The following is a 14,953-nucleotide window of genomic DNA, read 5'->3' on the forward strand; positions in this document are numbered from 1 at the left end:
CTGGAAATCCTGTCATGCATAACGTTCCTCATTCCCAGCGGTGCAGGCAACGTCGGCCGACTCGAGCAGTCTTCATCACGGCGCGGCTGCTAATCCGATGTTAGCGGACGTCTCCAGCGGGAATCTCGCCGGAATCTCGCCGCCCAAGGTCGTGCAGCTCCGTACCGCGCCGGATCGTCGTCGAACGGCGTCTGCGGAGATGTCGTTACGCCCCTCCGGGCCCCGGCTCAGTCGGCTCAGCGAGCCGTCCTCCCCCGCCGCCCTAATCGGCTTTGGGCTGTATGGGGCGGGGCTGCGAGCCGCGCGGTTTGATGGCGGCGGTCGCGTGGCGGCGGGCCGGCCTCCGCGGCGAGCCCCAGACCAGCGTCAGGCCCTGACGGGATCGGCACTCACGGCGCGGCCCTGGTCAGCCGTCGCTGTGGTCGTGATGGCGTTGGCGTTGTCGTGTTACTGTTGCGGCGTCACGCTCGGGCGCCGCCAGATCCGCCACAAGGCAGTGACGTCAACGGCCGTCTATTGCAGCCTGCAAGCAGGACGGGGATATCATAGACATCGAATGCAACAGCTGCACCTGCATCAACAAGTTCCTGCTGTGCTCGCAGGAAGAGTGTCCCCCGGGTAAGTCTAGTAAGAGAAAGCTGTCGGTTTCGGGATTGCAATGCTTTATGATCTTCTGGCTCTTAGACGCAAAATATCGTGAGATGAGGCGGTATTTGTTAGGAATAAGCATGTTGCGGCAAACTCCAATCTCGAGTCACTAATATGTCACGAGTCAAATCAGCGGGATGACGACTTTCGCTGATCTTTACAGAATGTCACGAGTCAAATCAGGGGGATGACTTTCGCTGATCTGTATAGAATGTCACGAGTCAAATCAGCGGGATGACGGCTTTCGCTGATCTGTATAGAATGTCACGAGTCAAATCAGCGGGATGACGACTTTCGCTGATCTGTACAGAATGTCACAAGTCAAATCAGCGGGATGACGGCTTTCGCTGATCTGTACAGAATGTCACAAGTCAAATCAGCGGGATGACGGCTTTCGCTGGTCTGCACAGAATGTCACAAGTCAAATCAGCGGGACGACGGCTTTCGCTGATCTGTACTGAATGCAATACAAACGAACGTAGGAAAACAACAGAGCTCAGGACCTGCTTTTGCTGACGGCTGGTGAAGCGGCACGCCCTGCCAGGCGTTGTAACACCAGGCATTATCGGGAGCAAGGAGCTAATATGAGCGTCCTCATCTCGCTCGTCGTTCCGGGATCGGTGCTGTTCTCGCCGCACAGAGGCCATGGCGGCGTGATGTACCGTTCGATAAGCCATAGCATATTCACTCACTGCGTGGTCGTCGCTACCTCATTTCAGTTAAGCCCGGATTCTGCCCAAAGCTCACCAAAGGATACAAGGGCAAATGTGTCGAAGAGTGCACCAGCGACTACAACTGTGAATCCGACAGCAAGTGCTGTAACACGGGCTGTGGTCATACCTGTCAGAACTCAGGTGAGTCACGAGTGTAGGTGTTCCGCTCCGAGCCCAAACAGCTCTGCGGGTCACAGTGAGCGGTGGCGCCGGACATTTCGGTCATTTGGCCGTTTTTGATTTGTCAGTTCCGAAAAATGTCACAAAGGCCCGACTTCTGGACCATTAACTCATTTGATTCTCATTTCGTTGCGGATGATGCCGAAAGATAAATATTTTTTAGACCCATTGCCTTAAACTCTAGTTCAATCAGTTATCAATTTGACAGAGAGCATCACTTCCCTGAAAACAGAACTAAGCAGCTAGATGCATGCTCGACTTAGCATTTCCAGTCTAGTCAGTGTCATCGTACTCTAAATGTTATTTGCACAGCTCAATTTGCTCGCCGATTTTGCGGATTGCTTAGTAAAAATAAAACAAGTGAGTCTCGCGAAAGCCGGAAAGTGGGTTCTCACTTAATGATCTCAAGGACACGACGCACTGCTTAGGTGCGAATAGGCACTGCAACCGTTACGAGCTCAGGAAAATCCTCAGGCCATTCGGCCAGCATGGGAACATTGCTCAACAGCAAGGATGTTGGTCGGATACCGGTGCATGGCCGCTAGCAGACCCAAGGCGTGACGTAAGGCAGTGGTGCACGCGCAGTAAGACGAAGAGAGTAAGGCAATGTGTCGTTGTCAGAGCAGATCTGACACGGTCCGGACGGCGATGTCAGACAGTCTGGGATTACGAGATCCGAAGTCTATGTTCTTTGCAGCTCCGGGTACCTTAAATTTGTTTCGCTGTTGTACATTTCAAACGTTGCACTCTTTGATTAAGCCAATGATTAAAATCGCATACAAGGTACTTAGCAAAAGGTTCTGCGGTTTACTACGCCACGACGGTGACACAGTTTCCCCGGATCTTGCCTTTCAAACTGCGCTTATACAACATGCAGCGGCGATTACGATTTAGTTTAGAGCGCATCGGTTGCTGTAGGCTTGTTTGTTTAGGTCGGCTTACAGTAATGACAAGCATGAAGTAGCCACTAGTTACTTAGGCTTGCAGGACGCAAGGAATCTGTGTCGAGCGCATATACACTTCCTCCGCGCTCACAGGATCAGTGTCACCTGTTGAACAGTGCCGTAAATTGCTCCGATCGGGAGGGCACAGTTCACGCCTTATCTGGTCCACTTACTAGATAATGCCGGCGCACGTGCTTCATCTACGCCGTTCGTTAGAGATTGCTGGAGACGACTCATCACCCAGGTGTTCCGTTCTCACCAAACATAACGCAAAATGACAGCAGTAGCCGGAACACCCAATAACACCTATCGACCACCACCTAACGTGGCGCCGCCTGCCGAACAGTGCCGGTCCCCACCTAACGCGGTGCCGCCTGCCGGACGGCGTGCCGACCACCACCTAACGTGGCGCCGCCTGCCGGACAGTGCCGGAGGTCGTGCATCCGTGCCGGACGGTGCGGTTCCGCTGCGGGGATGAGACCCGGTGCGCGGCAACGCGCGGCCTCTGCCAACCGGGCAAGACGTGCCCTCTCTCGCCACTCTGCGTGAGCCGGACCGCGCCATTCTGCGAGAGCTGTCCTCCGGGCAAGGTGTGCGTGCTGCAGAAGCAGGCGTGCCCCAGCGGCGGCTGCTACCGACAGCCCATCTGCGTCCAGCTGTACAGGTACTGAGCAGACCGGGCGGCGCGGGGTGCTGTGGAACGCACCACTGGCAGTGGGTCACTGACGCTCACCGGCAGGTGGGCTTAGTAGTCTCATTGGAAGGGTCTTGACATGTCCTGACCCTTTGGTCTTGCCTTCTTTGTTACGGACGCGGTGTGCATGGTCTGCTTGTGTGGGTGATATTATGAGATTGGCTTATCTTTATTTCCGTTTTGGAACAAAGCGGTGTTATTCGAGCCTCCAAAGATTTTTCAAGATGTGTCTTCGTAATCATTGAGCTAAGTCGTGATAGGCTAAAATTTTTAATTGTGTATCTGATGGCTCGAGGTAGATTTGAGAGGAATTTTCAGCTCTTCACATGAAGCTGAGCTCTATGGGATTCAAGTGAATTCAGTTGGCAGAATTGAACTCTGATTTTATTCTTCACAGGTTTGTTGATGTCTGCAATGCTCCTGGTTATGATATACCAGAGTATTAACACTGTATGAGGGCGATTATGGCGCAGCACCACATCATCCGTTCTCCGGTGTTAATAGTTAGGCATAGAAATGATGCGTGCTATTTGCTATCACTCGATTTTTGTTTCACAGTTAGCTCCCGATGGCTTGTTGCGCAAATTAACTTATAGAAAAGTAATTAAACGGAGTTTAGATTCAATAATCACGTCGAACATTTCCAAGCTGTCTGTCGACACACGTTCAGGTCGGGGGTGGTGGTCGTTTTGCCCTCTCCATGCAAAGTTTTTCAGAATTATTCCCGAAAGCCGTGGCATAGCCACGCACAACTTTGCTTCGGTATAAGAAATTGAACAGGAGGTGTTTTGGTATAAACAATGGGGTAATTGCCCTGTACTGTCGCTGACCTATGGCAGGTCAAAGTCAGGCGCTGAAAGCGAAGACGGTTCCTGGGGAATCCTCCAACAGGATGTGATAACGGAGTGTTAAAGCCATGCATCTCTGAGATAGTCTGAAAATCAAATAATAGAATATGGAATAAATACAATTCGTTTCGACCTTATGGCATACATGATGGTCAGATTGAGGTAAAAACCAACCTGCTTTTTATTAGGAATGCTGTTCCGTGGGTAATTTCCAATGCTCGATTCAAATTAATTAGTCCCAGCGACCCGCAGCACACATCTTCCATGAACATCTTAAGGATCAGAGTTAAGGGTTAGATTAGGGCACTGACTTGAAGTCGTCCAGGTCAATGGTTTGTCTTAGGAGCAATGCGCCTAGCGTAATTCTGGACGCTTATTCAAATAAAAACAAAACCAAAACAGTCCAGTAAGTTTTTGGTCACCATGACCTTCTTAAGGTTTACAAGGTCATTAACCTGAAATGAACATCATTGGCCTTTCGCTCAGGACTAGTATCCAGATTCAAGGCGGTTACATGGGGAGGTCGGGGAACTTTTGAACACCGATCTAGATTTCGACCTTGTGTGACCAAATGTGGCTCGAAGAACATGACCTAGGAATCTTAAATTTTGACACAAGCGAATTTACACGCAGGGCAATCCATCTCATGAATTTGGTGTCCCTAGTTCCGTTGATTTTGAGACCTTAGGGCGGTGGTCAGATTGACCGCCCCCCCCCCCCTCCAACGAGCGCGTGGTATTCAGTCGGCCAGCCGGGCGCGCGACAAAACTCTTTACGACTAAAACTGCCATAACAGTGCCCAAACTCTTATTCATGATAGTGTAAACGATCCGGAACCCCCAACTCCTAAAAGCTCTGCGTGATAGTCCATCATCCTTTTACATTCAGCTCTTCTTCCTCTCTCTTTAGCATGAATTGACAAGACACATTGGCTTCCATTATATATATTAGATCTCATGTCCACATGTAGATTAGATCCCGACAAATCGCCTAAGCCCACTCCATAGTATCCATAACCGGCAGCTTAATAGCATCCCAGGAAGGTCGATTTAGGACCCCATGGCAGTTTATCGTATTATCGGCCGTACTGGGTTAGGGCCAACCCTCTGTTTAGGTCTGCCCAGAACATCGTTGCCCTGAAGTGCGCGGTCCCAGTGCATAATTCGCGCTGGATCAGTTTCTGCGCTGTCAGTCTATAAGACCATGCGCGTTCATGTAGGAATCTCGGGTCATCGAATACCCATGACAACCAGGACTGATATTTTGCTTGCCCACAGTGACGACACGATATTCGAAGAGGATGAAGAGCTCGAGCTGGCTGTAGTGGCCAAGCAAAACCCCAAGAAGTTCTTCTGATTTGGCATCCGCTGAAGCGACGACATAGCAGAAGACGACGAAGTTTATTTATTGATAGCGAGTGTTTTGGCGGTGTGCGGTGTCAATGACACGGTTGAATTATGCGCTCTCCCGTAGACTGTTGGATACTGGGCTTTTCGGGTGACTTAGCTTTCTCTGACCTTTGGTCATCGCACCTGAATTTACTTTAGTGACGACAGTCCTGCGCCGAAACCTGGTGGTGCTTCATTTTACGCCTTCATAGCCGTTTAGAATCTGGTTCTTTTGCCCATTGGGCAACGCAGCACTGTTTTCTTTTATCGGGCATTGCCATCGTGGAGACCGAGAGGAATGCCTGCAATCGAGGCGGCAAAGTATTCGCACGAGAGAGTATGGAATAAGCTAGCATATTAAGGGAAACATATTTTAGCTGCTTTGTGATACGTCAAAAGTCACTATAGTGATATCGTGTGCACTGACTATTTCTAATGCCCGCTTGCCGGCGCACTAGAATGTCATCCACCGAACATGTTACCATTTAAAAAACGTGTTACAATGCGTGCATATATTTATCAGTATCTAGCTCTGGTCACAGCATAGTGTTTATATGTGAATGTCGCGGCACGGGAGAATACGCCGAGGAAAAAAGTGAACAAAAGGGAGGCTGTCTTAAGAGTAATTTTTAATATAGTTTTGCAATAAGCCGGCTTGTTTGACGAAACTTGGGTCATCCCATGACAAACCAACAGCGGATAACTGCATGTCAACATGGCCCCGTTCGCGAGAATGTTGCATCAATTGTGAGTTTGCAAAGGCGACCCGTGTAGAAAGAGACGATCTGTTTGGGTTAAACCTCCTTGTCCCTCGCGACTGGCTTCGGGATGAAGGCGTGGGGGATATTGAAGTGAACACAGACGCCTTGCTCCGACCCGTCCTGCTCGGTTCCTGCAATGAACCCTTTGATGGGGAGACGAACAAGGATTGAGCTAAAACTGGAGAGCCCCCACCCGTGTGACCTCGAGCAAGGCCCCGGGAGCGTCTGGTAACAGCTGGGGACAGCCCAGATACCTGCCGATTCCCCTCAACCCTACTCACGTTTACCCGTGGGAAGTCCCTTGACTAGGAAGCGAAACGTAGAGACGGAGCAGGGTCTTTCATCCCCTCCCTGCCGCGTCCCCGTCCCGGGCGCCTGGAGCGGAAAGCCCTGCTCTGTCCCCGTGGGGACCCCTGAAACGGGACGTCAGGGGGGGGGGGGGGGCGCGGCTCTTGATCCTGCTGGCTGTGCTGGAGGGTCGGATCGGGACGGGACGACGCCGATGGGGACGGGCGCGTCGGCGGCAGCCCATAAAGGCCACTGGGCTCGCTCGGCACGTGAATCGAGAACACATCCGCGTCCGCGCCGAGTCCGACGGCCACCAGGGCGGCGACACAGGCGAGGACTGCGACCGAGCTCATGTTGCCACCACGCCCTCCACGAACCCCGCTCGCGCGGCTGACCGGACTGGACTGACAATGCGCCGATCGTCACGTCCGGACCCTTTTTATAACCCCCGCCCCCCACCCCCCTTCGTCCGGCGCCGTGACGTCATCGGAGCGTTGCCGGTGACGATCGGTGACGCCCTGTGACGAAAGCGGCGTTGCCGGACGCGGTGTGCAGTGATGTACTGACACGCCGTGGGAACAGTACGAGCATGGGATGCTGAGACGCTAAGGGGCTGCTGTTCTGGGCAGCCTGTGATAAGCTCAGGTCAAGGCAGGGACCGTGTGCCCGCGTGGGGTCGGAGCGCGGGTTGATGTGCTCATTCAAGCGCCTGAGATTACGGCAGGAGGCACCCGGAACAGGCGTGCACTGGGCATGGATCATCTGCTTAACTGGGCGTGCCTTTGATGAGACCCCAAGAACAACTTAACTTCAGTTGGTTAAAAATGCATGTAAAACATAAATTATTCACCATTATCCACTTGTTATTCATTTGGACATGCGTGATATTGGTTAACTGCCGAAAATCGGAACGATAACATTAGTTGAGTAAGTAACTAACACTAGGACACAAATTTGGACGGCAGAATATGCCTACCTAAGTTTGGAAAAGAACCCTGCGTAGAAAAGTGAAATATAATTCAAACCTTCAATGCAGTCCCATGTTTTGATGAGGCATGGCGCATTCAAAGTATTCGAAGCCCCGGAGACCAATTCAAGCAGCTTATGAAGAAGATACCACGCTTAGTATGCTCCACCGCCTTGCGTGCTATCCCATTCATTGGCCACGGTGTTTTGCGTCCATCTCTGAAGCGTAAACAACCTAATGCACGCCCAAGACTGGCCGCTGTGTGTGCACCATGACATCTAAGACCGTTCTGTACAGAGAGCAGGTGTTTTCTGCAACTCACGCGCTGAATCAATAGACCAGTACAGTTGCTTGCGCCGACTCACGCATCCATGCAGATCCAAACGGCCTCATGTCTTGGCAATGTACACAATCATGGCATGGGGATTGTTGTGATGACCGAACGGCTCTGGGCTAATCTCTGTTTGCCGTAACGGTCGAGGCCTTTCCCGCAAAGACCAGTCGCTTCTAGAATGTGGTAGGAACACAGATAAATTTGTTCCAGAAGAAAAAACTTAAACCACGTGCGAGGCTGTCATTTTCAAGGTCTGAATTCCTCTTGAAGGCGAACGTTTGAATGTCATGCTTCCAAATTTGGTGGCTAGGTGGGACCATGTAATATGATCAGTTGTGGCAAATTTCAAAGCAATCAGAGGAGTCTGCGAATGTGTGAAAACCGACATCGAATGTAACATTTTTGATTTATAGGTCACATTTTGGATATCGTACCGTCACATGGCACATCATATGATGGGCAACGGCCAATTACATCATAGGAGATGCATTGTTCAACACTCCTTTGTCTTGGTGGCTTATTGCGAAGCCTTTTTATTAATGTCTCGTTTTAGAGATATGTCATATATCCCATAGTTTGAGAGGTTTTGGAATGCGTGAATGGAAGTGTCACAAATTGACACTTGGTGAAAAACCGCATATATACACAAATTTCAAGGTGATCAAAGGAATCTCCCATCCATTTAGTTCAAAGCCGTCATTTTCAAGGTTCGAATGCCTCTGCAAGGCGAACGTTTGAATGTCATACTATAATATTTGGTGGGTAGGTGGAACCATGTAAGGTGATTATTCGTGGAGAATTTCAAAGCAATCAGAGGGGTTCACAAATGTGTGAAAACTGACATCCAATGTGACATTTTTTATTTATACGTCACATTTTGCATGTCGTACCATCATATGACACACCATATGAGAGACGACTAATTATATCCTAGGGGATGACTTGTTCAGCATTGTTTGGTTTTGGTGGCATATTACGGCGCTGTTTGTGTCGTTTTAGAGATATGCCATATATCCCATTGTTTGAGAGCCTCTAGAGTGCGCGAATGGAAATGTCACAAATTGCTACGTAATGAAAAACTGTGTATGTACATAGTACACACCTGTGCCAAATCTCAACGTGATGAAAGGAATCCCTCTGCCTTTTTACCGACATGAGGTGTATATATGTTAATACGTGCAAGACAGTCATTTCCAAGATTTGAATGCCTCTGGAAGACGAACCTTTGAATGTCATAATGTAATATTTGAAGGCTAGGTGGAGAGATGCGATGTTAACTTTTTTGCCACATTTCTAAGTAATCAAAAGAGTCTGATTTTGAGTGACCTTGAACTTCTATGGTTGTTTGCGGGCGTGGTTTTAAATGTCACATTTGAAAAATGTGATTTTAATAATTGGTTGCTTTGTTCTACCAACATACCAAATTTAGTCAAATTCTGTCGAGTCCAGGCAGGTTCACTGGGTTCACTAAGCAATGACCTAGAACGACCTTGAACTTTGATCTTTAATAACTCCTTTGTTTTTGGATATCACACTTAGTGTCTTATATATTCACCAGTGGCATAATTAGCTCTATCCGTGAGCTAAATTTCATTGTAATTTGTGAGTAAATCGAATGCGACACGGTTTAGATGAAGGACGAGGCTATTATCTATGAGTTTCTCGAGAATTTTGGATATAAACGTCAAAATACTGAGAGGTCTGTAAGTATTTACAAACTGAGAGTCCCCACTGTTAAAGATGGGTTTAGTCACGGTTTTTAAAAAATAGCTTGAAATATCGGTAATTTTTTACTTGGGTACCTGTATGGCCGACGGAGGGAAGAGCTACGCTAGCTGCAGGGTTTCGAGTATTGTCGTGCGGGGCAAAAGCTGTGAGGCATCAGCTAACATTGTGACGTCACTGAAAATGGTTTTGCATCGATCGGGATCGGGGTTCTTTCGGGCCGACTGAAGGCCATAAGGCTTTTGCTTGTGACATGGTGTCACTGGTATTCGGCTGGGTATGTGACGTCACTGGTCGTGAGTGTGTAAGGCTCTTTTGGGTCCACTGAATGCCGTAATGCATCAGCTGGCCATGTGTCGTCACTGGTATTCGATTGAACATCAGGCGCGGCCGGCCTCGTTCCATCTTTACTTTTCGTACCTGTCTGCTGCAAGCATTTGCGTGCCGCATAAAGGTTTGACCGAATTACCCCAATGTGTGACGTCCCTAATCATCACTTCATACGAGTGCACTTAGGCCTCACGACCACGGTGTGTCGTGGTCCGCAAAGTATCACCGGATAGCGTGACGTCACTGGTATTCGAATAAAAACTGGGCGCAACAGGCCGTGCTTCATTTTTACCTTTGTACTTGTCTACTGCAAGCATTGGCGTGCTGGATGAAAGCTGCCGAACCACCTGAGTGTGTGACATCACTGGCCATGAGTTCCAACGGTGCTTTTCGGCCAACTGAAGACCACAAGGTGTCAGCTAACGACGTCCCTGCTATACGACTGTAAGACGTCAATGGCCGTGGGTTTCCACGGGCCCTATAGGACCGACGAAATGCCGTTAGGCATCAGCTGGCGACATGACGTCACTGGTATTTGGCTGAACATCAGGCAACAGGTCATGCTCCATTTATACCTTTCGTACATGTCTGCTGCAAGTATTGGCGGATTTTTTGTGCGGCCAACTGAAGACCATAAAGCATCAGCTAACGATGTGACGTCGCTGGCACTCGACTGTGCGTGTCGCTGGTCATGAGGTTTTACGGCCTCTTTTGGGGCGACGAAAGGTCATACGGCAATGACTGAAGATGTGACGTCACTGGTATTCGAATGAACTTCGGGCGCGACAGGCCATGTTCCACCTTTATCTTTGGTACCTGTCCATTGCAAGCATTGCCGTGGAAGGCTCTGCCAAATTACCTGAGTGTGTACGTCACTGACCATTAATTTGCACACTCTTTTGAGCCTACTATAGGCCACAAGGCATCAGCTGACGATATGATGTCACTGGGTTTCGACTAGACATCATGCGCAACAGGCCATGCTCCATCTAAGCCATGTTTCGTCTGTACCTTTCGCACCTATCTACTGCAAGTATTCGCGCGACACAGGGGCTCTGCCGAATTACCTGAGCGTGTGGTGTAACTAGTTATGAGTTAACGCGGGTTTACTCTGGCTGACTGAAGGACATCAAGCATCAGCTGACGATATGACGTCACTGGTATTCGACTAAACTTCAGGCGCGACAGGCCATGTTCCATCTTTACCTTTCGTACCTGTCTCTTGGAAGTATGGGCGTGCTGAATGAAGGCTCTGTCGAGTCTCCTGAGTAAGTAACGTCACTGGTCAAGAGCTTTTTACGGGACCTTTTGTACCCCCAAACGGTATAATGCATCAGCTGATGATATGACGTCGCTGGTGTCCGACTTAACATCAGGCGCGACAGGCCATGTTCTATCTTTACCTTTCGTACCCGTCTATTACAAGTATTGACGTGCTGAATGAAGGCTCTGTCGAGTCTCCTGGGTGTGTAACGTTACTGGTCATGAGTTTTTTCTGGCTCCTTGGAACCCTCTATAGGGAAACATGCATCAGTTGACGACATGATGTCAATGGTGTTCGACTTAACATGAGGCGTAACAGGTCATGTTCCATCTTTGCCTTTCGTACCTGTAAAGTATTGGTGCGTTAAATGATGGCTCTGCCGAGTCACCTGAGTGTGCGACGTCACTGGTCATGAATTTTTACCAACTATTTTTGGCTGAGCGAAAGCCATAAGGCATCAGCTAACGAAATGACGTCACTGGTAATCCACTGAGTGTGTGGCGTCACTGGTCATGAGCTTTTACGGGCCTTTTTTGGCCGAGTTCAGGTCATTAGGCATCAGATAACGTTATGGCGTCACTTGTATTCGAATTAACATCAGTTGCAATAAGCCATGTTTCATCTTTACCTTTCGCACCTGCCTACTGCAAGTATTCGTGCGCTACAAAAAGACTCTGTCGATTCGCCTGAGCGTGTGGCGTAACTGGCCATGAGTTTGTGCAGGTTTACTCGGGCTGACTGACGGACATCAAGCATCAGCTGACGATATGACGTCACTGGTAATCGACTAAACTCCAGACGAATCATCTGAGTGGGTGACGTCGCTGGTCATGAGTTCATACGGATTCACTTGGGCCGCCCAAGGCCACAAAGCAACACCTCCCGTGAAGCATCACAGGATGATATGTCGTCACTGTTATTCGACTTAACATCAGGTCCAACATGCCACGTACTTTCTTTACCTTTTGTACTTGTTTATTAAAGGTATTGACGTGCTGAATGAAGGCTCCGTCGAATCTCCTGAATGTGTGACGTCACTGGTCACGAGTTTTTTACGGGCTCCTTTGAACCCATTTTAGGTTATAATGCATCAGCTGATGACATGACGTTACTGGTGCTCGACTAAACATCAGGCGCAACAGGTCATGCTCCATATTTGCCTTTCGTACCTGGCTGCTGCAAATATTCGCGTGCTATATGAAGGCTCCGCCGAATCACCTGAGTATGTGACGTCACTGATCATCAGTTGGTAGGAGGTCACCTGGCCACCTACGGCTACGGAGTTCCGCAGCAGAGGTGGGAGATGCACCATAGTTAAGCACACTAATTTTATTGTGCGCACCATTAAGTAACAACTTCAAACGCAACGGGCTGTTTCAACGACTAAAATTTTGAACAAACGTAAACACAAAACAAAGGTGATCCCAGCCCACAAACCGACGTATATGCAAAGCTATTCCGCCCGACATCACAGGATGCGCCCCTGAGCAGCTACGGTCCGGAATGCCCTGATGGCTAAATAATAATCAAGGGCGCCGCCTAGCGGCCATAAGTCTGGGCCACAGCCCGAATATCAGTGACGTCATATGGTCAGGTGATGCTTGATGTCCTTCAGTCAGCCCGAGTAAGCCCGCGTAAACTCATGACCAGTTACACCACATGCTCAGGTGATTCGGCAGAGCCTTTATGTAGCGCGCGAATACTTGCAGTATAGAGGTGCGAAAGGCAAAGATGGAACATGACCTGTTGCGCCTGAGATTAAGTCAAATACCAGTGATGTCATATCGTCAACTGATGTCTTGTACCCTATAGGTACAAAAAAGCAGCCCGTAAAGAACTCATGACCAGTGACATTACACACTCAGGAGATTTCACAGAGCTTTCCTTAAGCATGTCAATGCTTACAATAGACAGGTACGAAAGGTAAAGACGAACATGGCCTGTCGCGCCTGGTGTTAAGTTGAATACCAGTGACGTCACATCGCCAGATGATGCTTGATGTCCTTCAGTCAGCCCGGGTAAACCCGCGTAAACTCATAACCAGTCACACCACACGCTCAGGTGATTGGGCAGAGCCTTTATGTGGCGCGCGAATACTTGCAGTAGATAGGTGCGGAAGGTAAAGATGAAACATGACATATTGTATCTGATGCTTAATTGAATGCCAGTGACGTCATATCGTTACCTGATGCCTAATGGCCTTAAGTCGGCCCAAAAAGGCGCGGGAAAACTCATGACCAATGGCGTCACACACTTAGTGGATTACCAGTGACGACATATCGTTAGATGATGCCTAATGGCTTTCCCGGCCAACAATAGCCTGTAAAAACTCATGATGACGCACTCAGGTGATTCGGCAGAGCCATCATTAGGCTCGCCAATACTTTAACAGGTGCGAAAGGCAAAGATGGAACATGACATGTTGTGCCTGATGCTAAGTCGAACACCAGTGACATCATATCGTCAACTGAAGCATTATACCATATAGGGGGTTGAAAAGAGCTCGTAAGAACTCTTAACCAATGACGTGATATAACACGCGAATGCTTGCAGTAGACAGGTACGAAAGGTAAAGATGGAACATGGCCTGTTGCGCCTGATGTTGAGTCGAATACCAGTGACGTCATATCATCCCGCGATGCTTTACAGGATATGATGCTTTGTTGCATTGGGCTGCCCAAGTGAACCTGTATAAACTCATGACCAGTGACGTCACGCACTCAGATGGTTCAGCATCACCTTGATATAGCACGCGAAAGCTTGCAGTAAACAGGTACGAAAGGCAAAGATAGAGCATGGCCTGTTGCGCATGACACCTAGACGAAAACCGGTGACGTCATATGGTCAGCTGATGTGGTATGGCTTACAGTGGGTTCAAAACAGTCTATACAAATTAATGGTTAGTGACGTTACACACTCAGGTAATTCGGCAGACCCTTCCTTCAGCATTCAAATACTTGCAATGGACAGGTACCAAAGGCAAAGATGGAGCATGGCCATGGCCGCCTGAATTGTATTCGGATACCAGTGACGGCACATCTTCAGTTAATGTAGTATGACCTTTCGTCGGCCCAAAAGAGGCCGTAAAATCTGATCACAAGTGACATCACACACAGTCGAATGCCAGTGACGTCACATCATTAGGCTATGCTTTACGGCCCTCAGTTGGCCCCCAAAGATCCATAAAAGTGCATGACCAGTGACGTCACACACTCACGTGATTTGGTAGCTTTTATTCATCACGCCAGTGCTTGCAGTAGACAGGTACGAAGCTAAAAATGAACCTTGACCTGTTGCGACCAATATTTAGTCGAATATCACTGACGTCACGATACCCAGTGATATTTCACGGAACATGATACACCGCGGCCGTGGGGCCTAAGTGCACTCGTATCAAGTGGTGATTGGTGACGTCACACACTCAGGTGATTCGGTCAAGCTTTTATTCGGCACGCAAATGCTTGCAGCAGACAGGTACGAAAGGTAAAGATGGAATAAGGCCCGTTGCGCCTGATGTTTCATTGAATACCAGCGTCGACATATCGTCAGGTGATGCTTTACGGCATTCATTGCACCCAAAAGAGCCCTAAAGCCTCACAACCAGTGACGTCACATATCCAGTCGAATACCAGTGACATCATATCGCTAGCAAATGCCTTGTAGCCTTCAGTCGGCCCAAAAGAACCCAGATCGATGCAAACCCATTTTCAGTGACGTCACTACGTCGGCTGATACCTAACGGCATTTCTCCATCATGGCAGTACAGGAACCCTGCAGCCAGCGTAGCTCTCTCCCCACCGTCGGCAATACAGGTACCCAAGTAAAAAAAAGCCGAAATATCCCCGGTGCCAAACAGCTGTTGAAAAGAT

The 14,953-nt window shown here is 49.0% G+C and overlaps 1 protein-coding gene across 1 annotated transcript in view; it reads left to right on the forward strand.

The window, feature by feature from the left end:
* Positions 1-6,032, forward strand: part of LOC119097306 (balbiani ring protein 3) — a 55,402-nt gene extending 49,370 nt beyond the window's left edge. The window contains exons 17-20 of the mRNA XM_037220354.1: positions 523-618; positions 1,368-1,502; positions 2,912-3,149; positions 5,305-6,032. Coding sequence (XP_037076249.1) covers positions 523-618; positions 1,368-1,502; positions 2,912-3,149; positions 5,305-5,383 — 548 coding nt within the window. The 3' untranslated portion in view covers positions 5,384-6,032. The remainder of the gene's footprint in view (positions 1-522; positions 619-1,367; positions 1,503-2,911; positions 3,150-5,304) is intronic.
* Positions 6,033-14,953: the final 8,921 nt, after the last annotated feature.

Source organism: Pollicipes pollicipes, unplaced genomic scaffold (genome assembly GCF_011947565.3).
Source record: "Pollicipes pollicipes isolate AB1234 unplaced genomic scaffold, Ppol_2.1 Scaffold_4295;HRSCAF=5057_pilon_pilon_pilon, whole genome shotgun sequence".
Classification (NCBI taxonomy): Eukaryota; Metazoa; Arthropoda; class Thecostraca; order Pollicipedomorpha; family Pollicipedidae; genus Pollicipes; species Pollicipes pollicipes.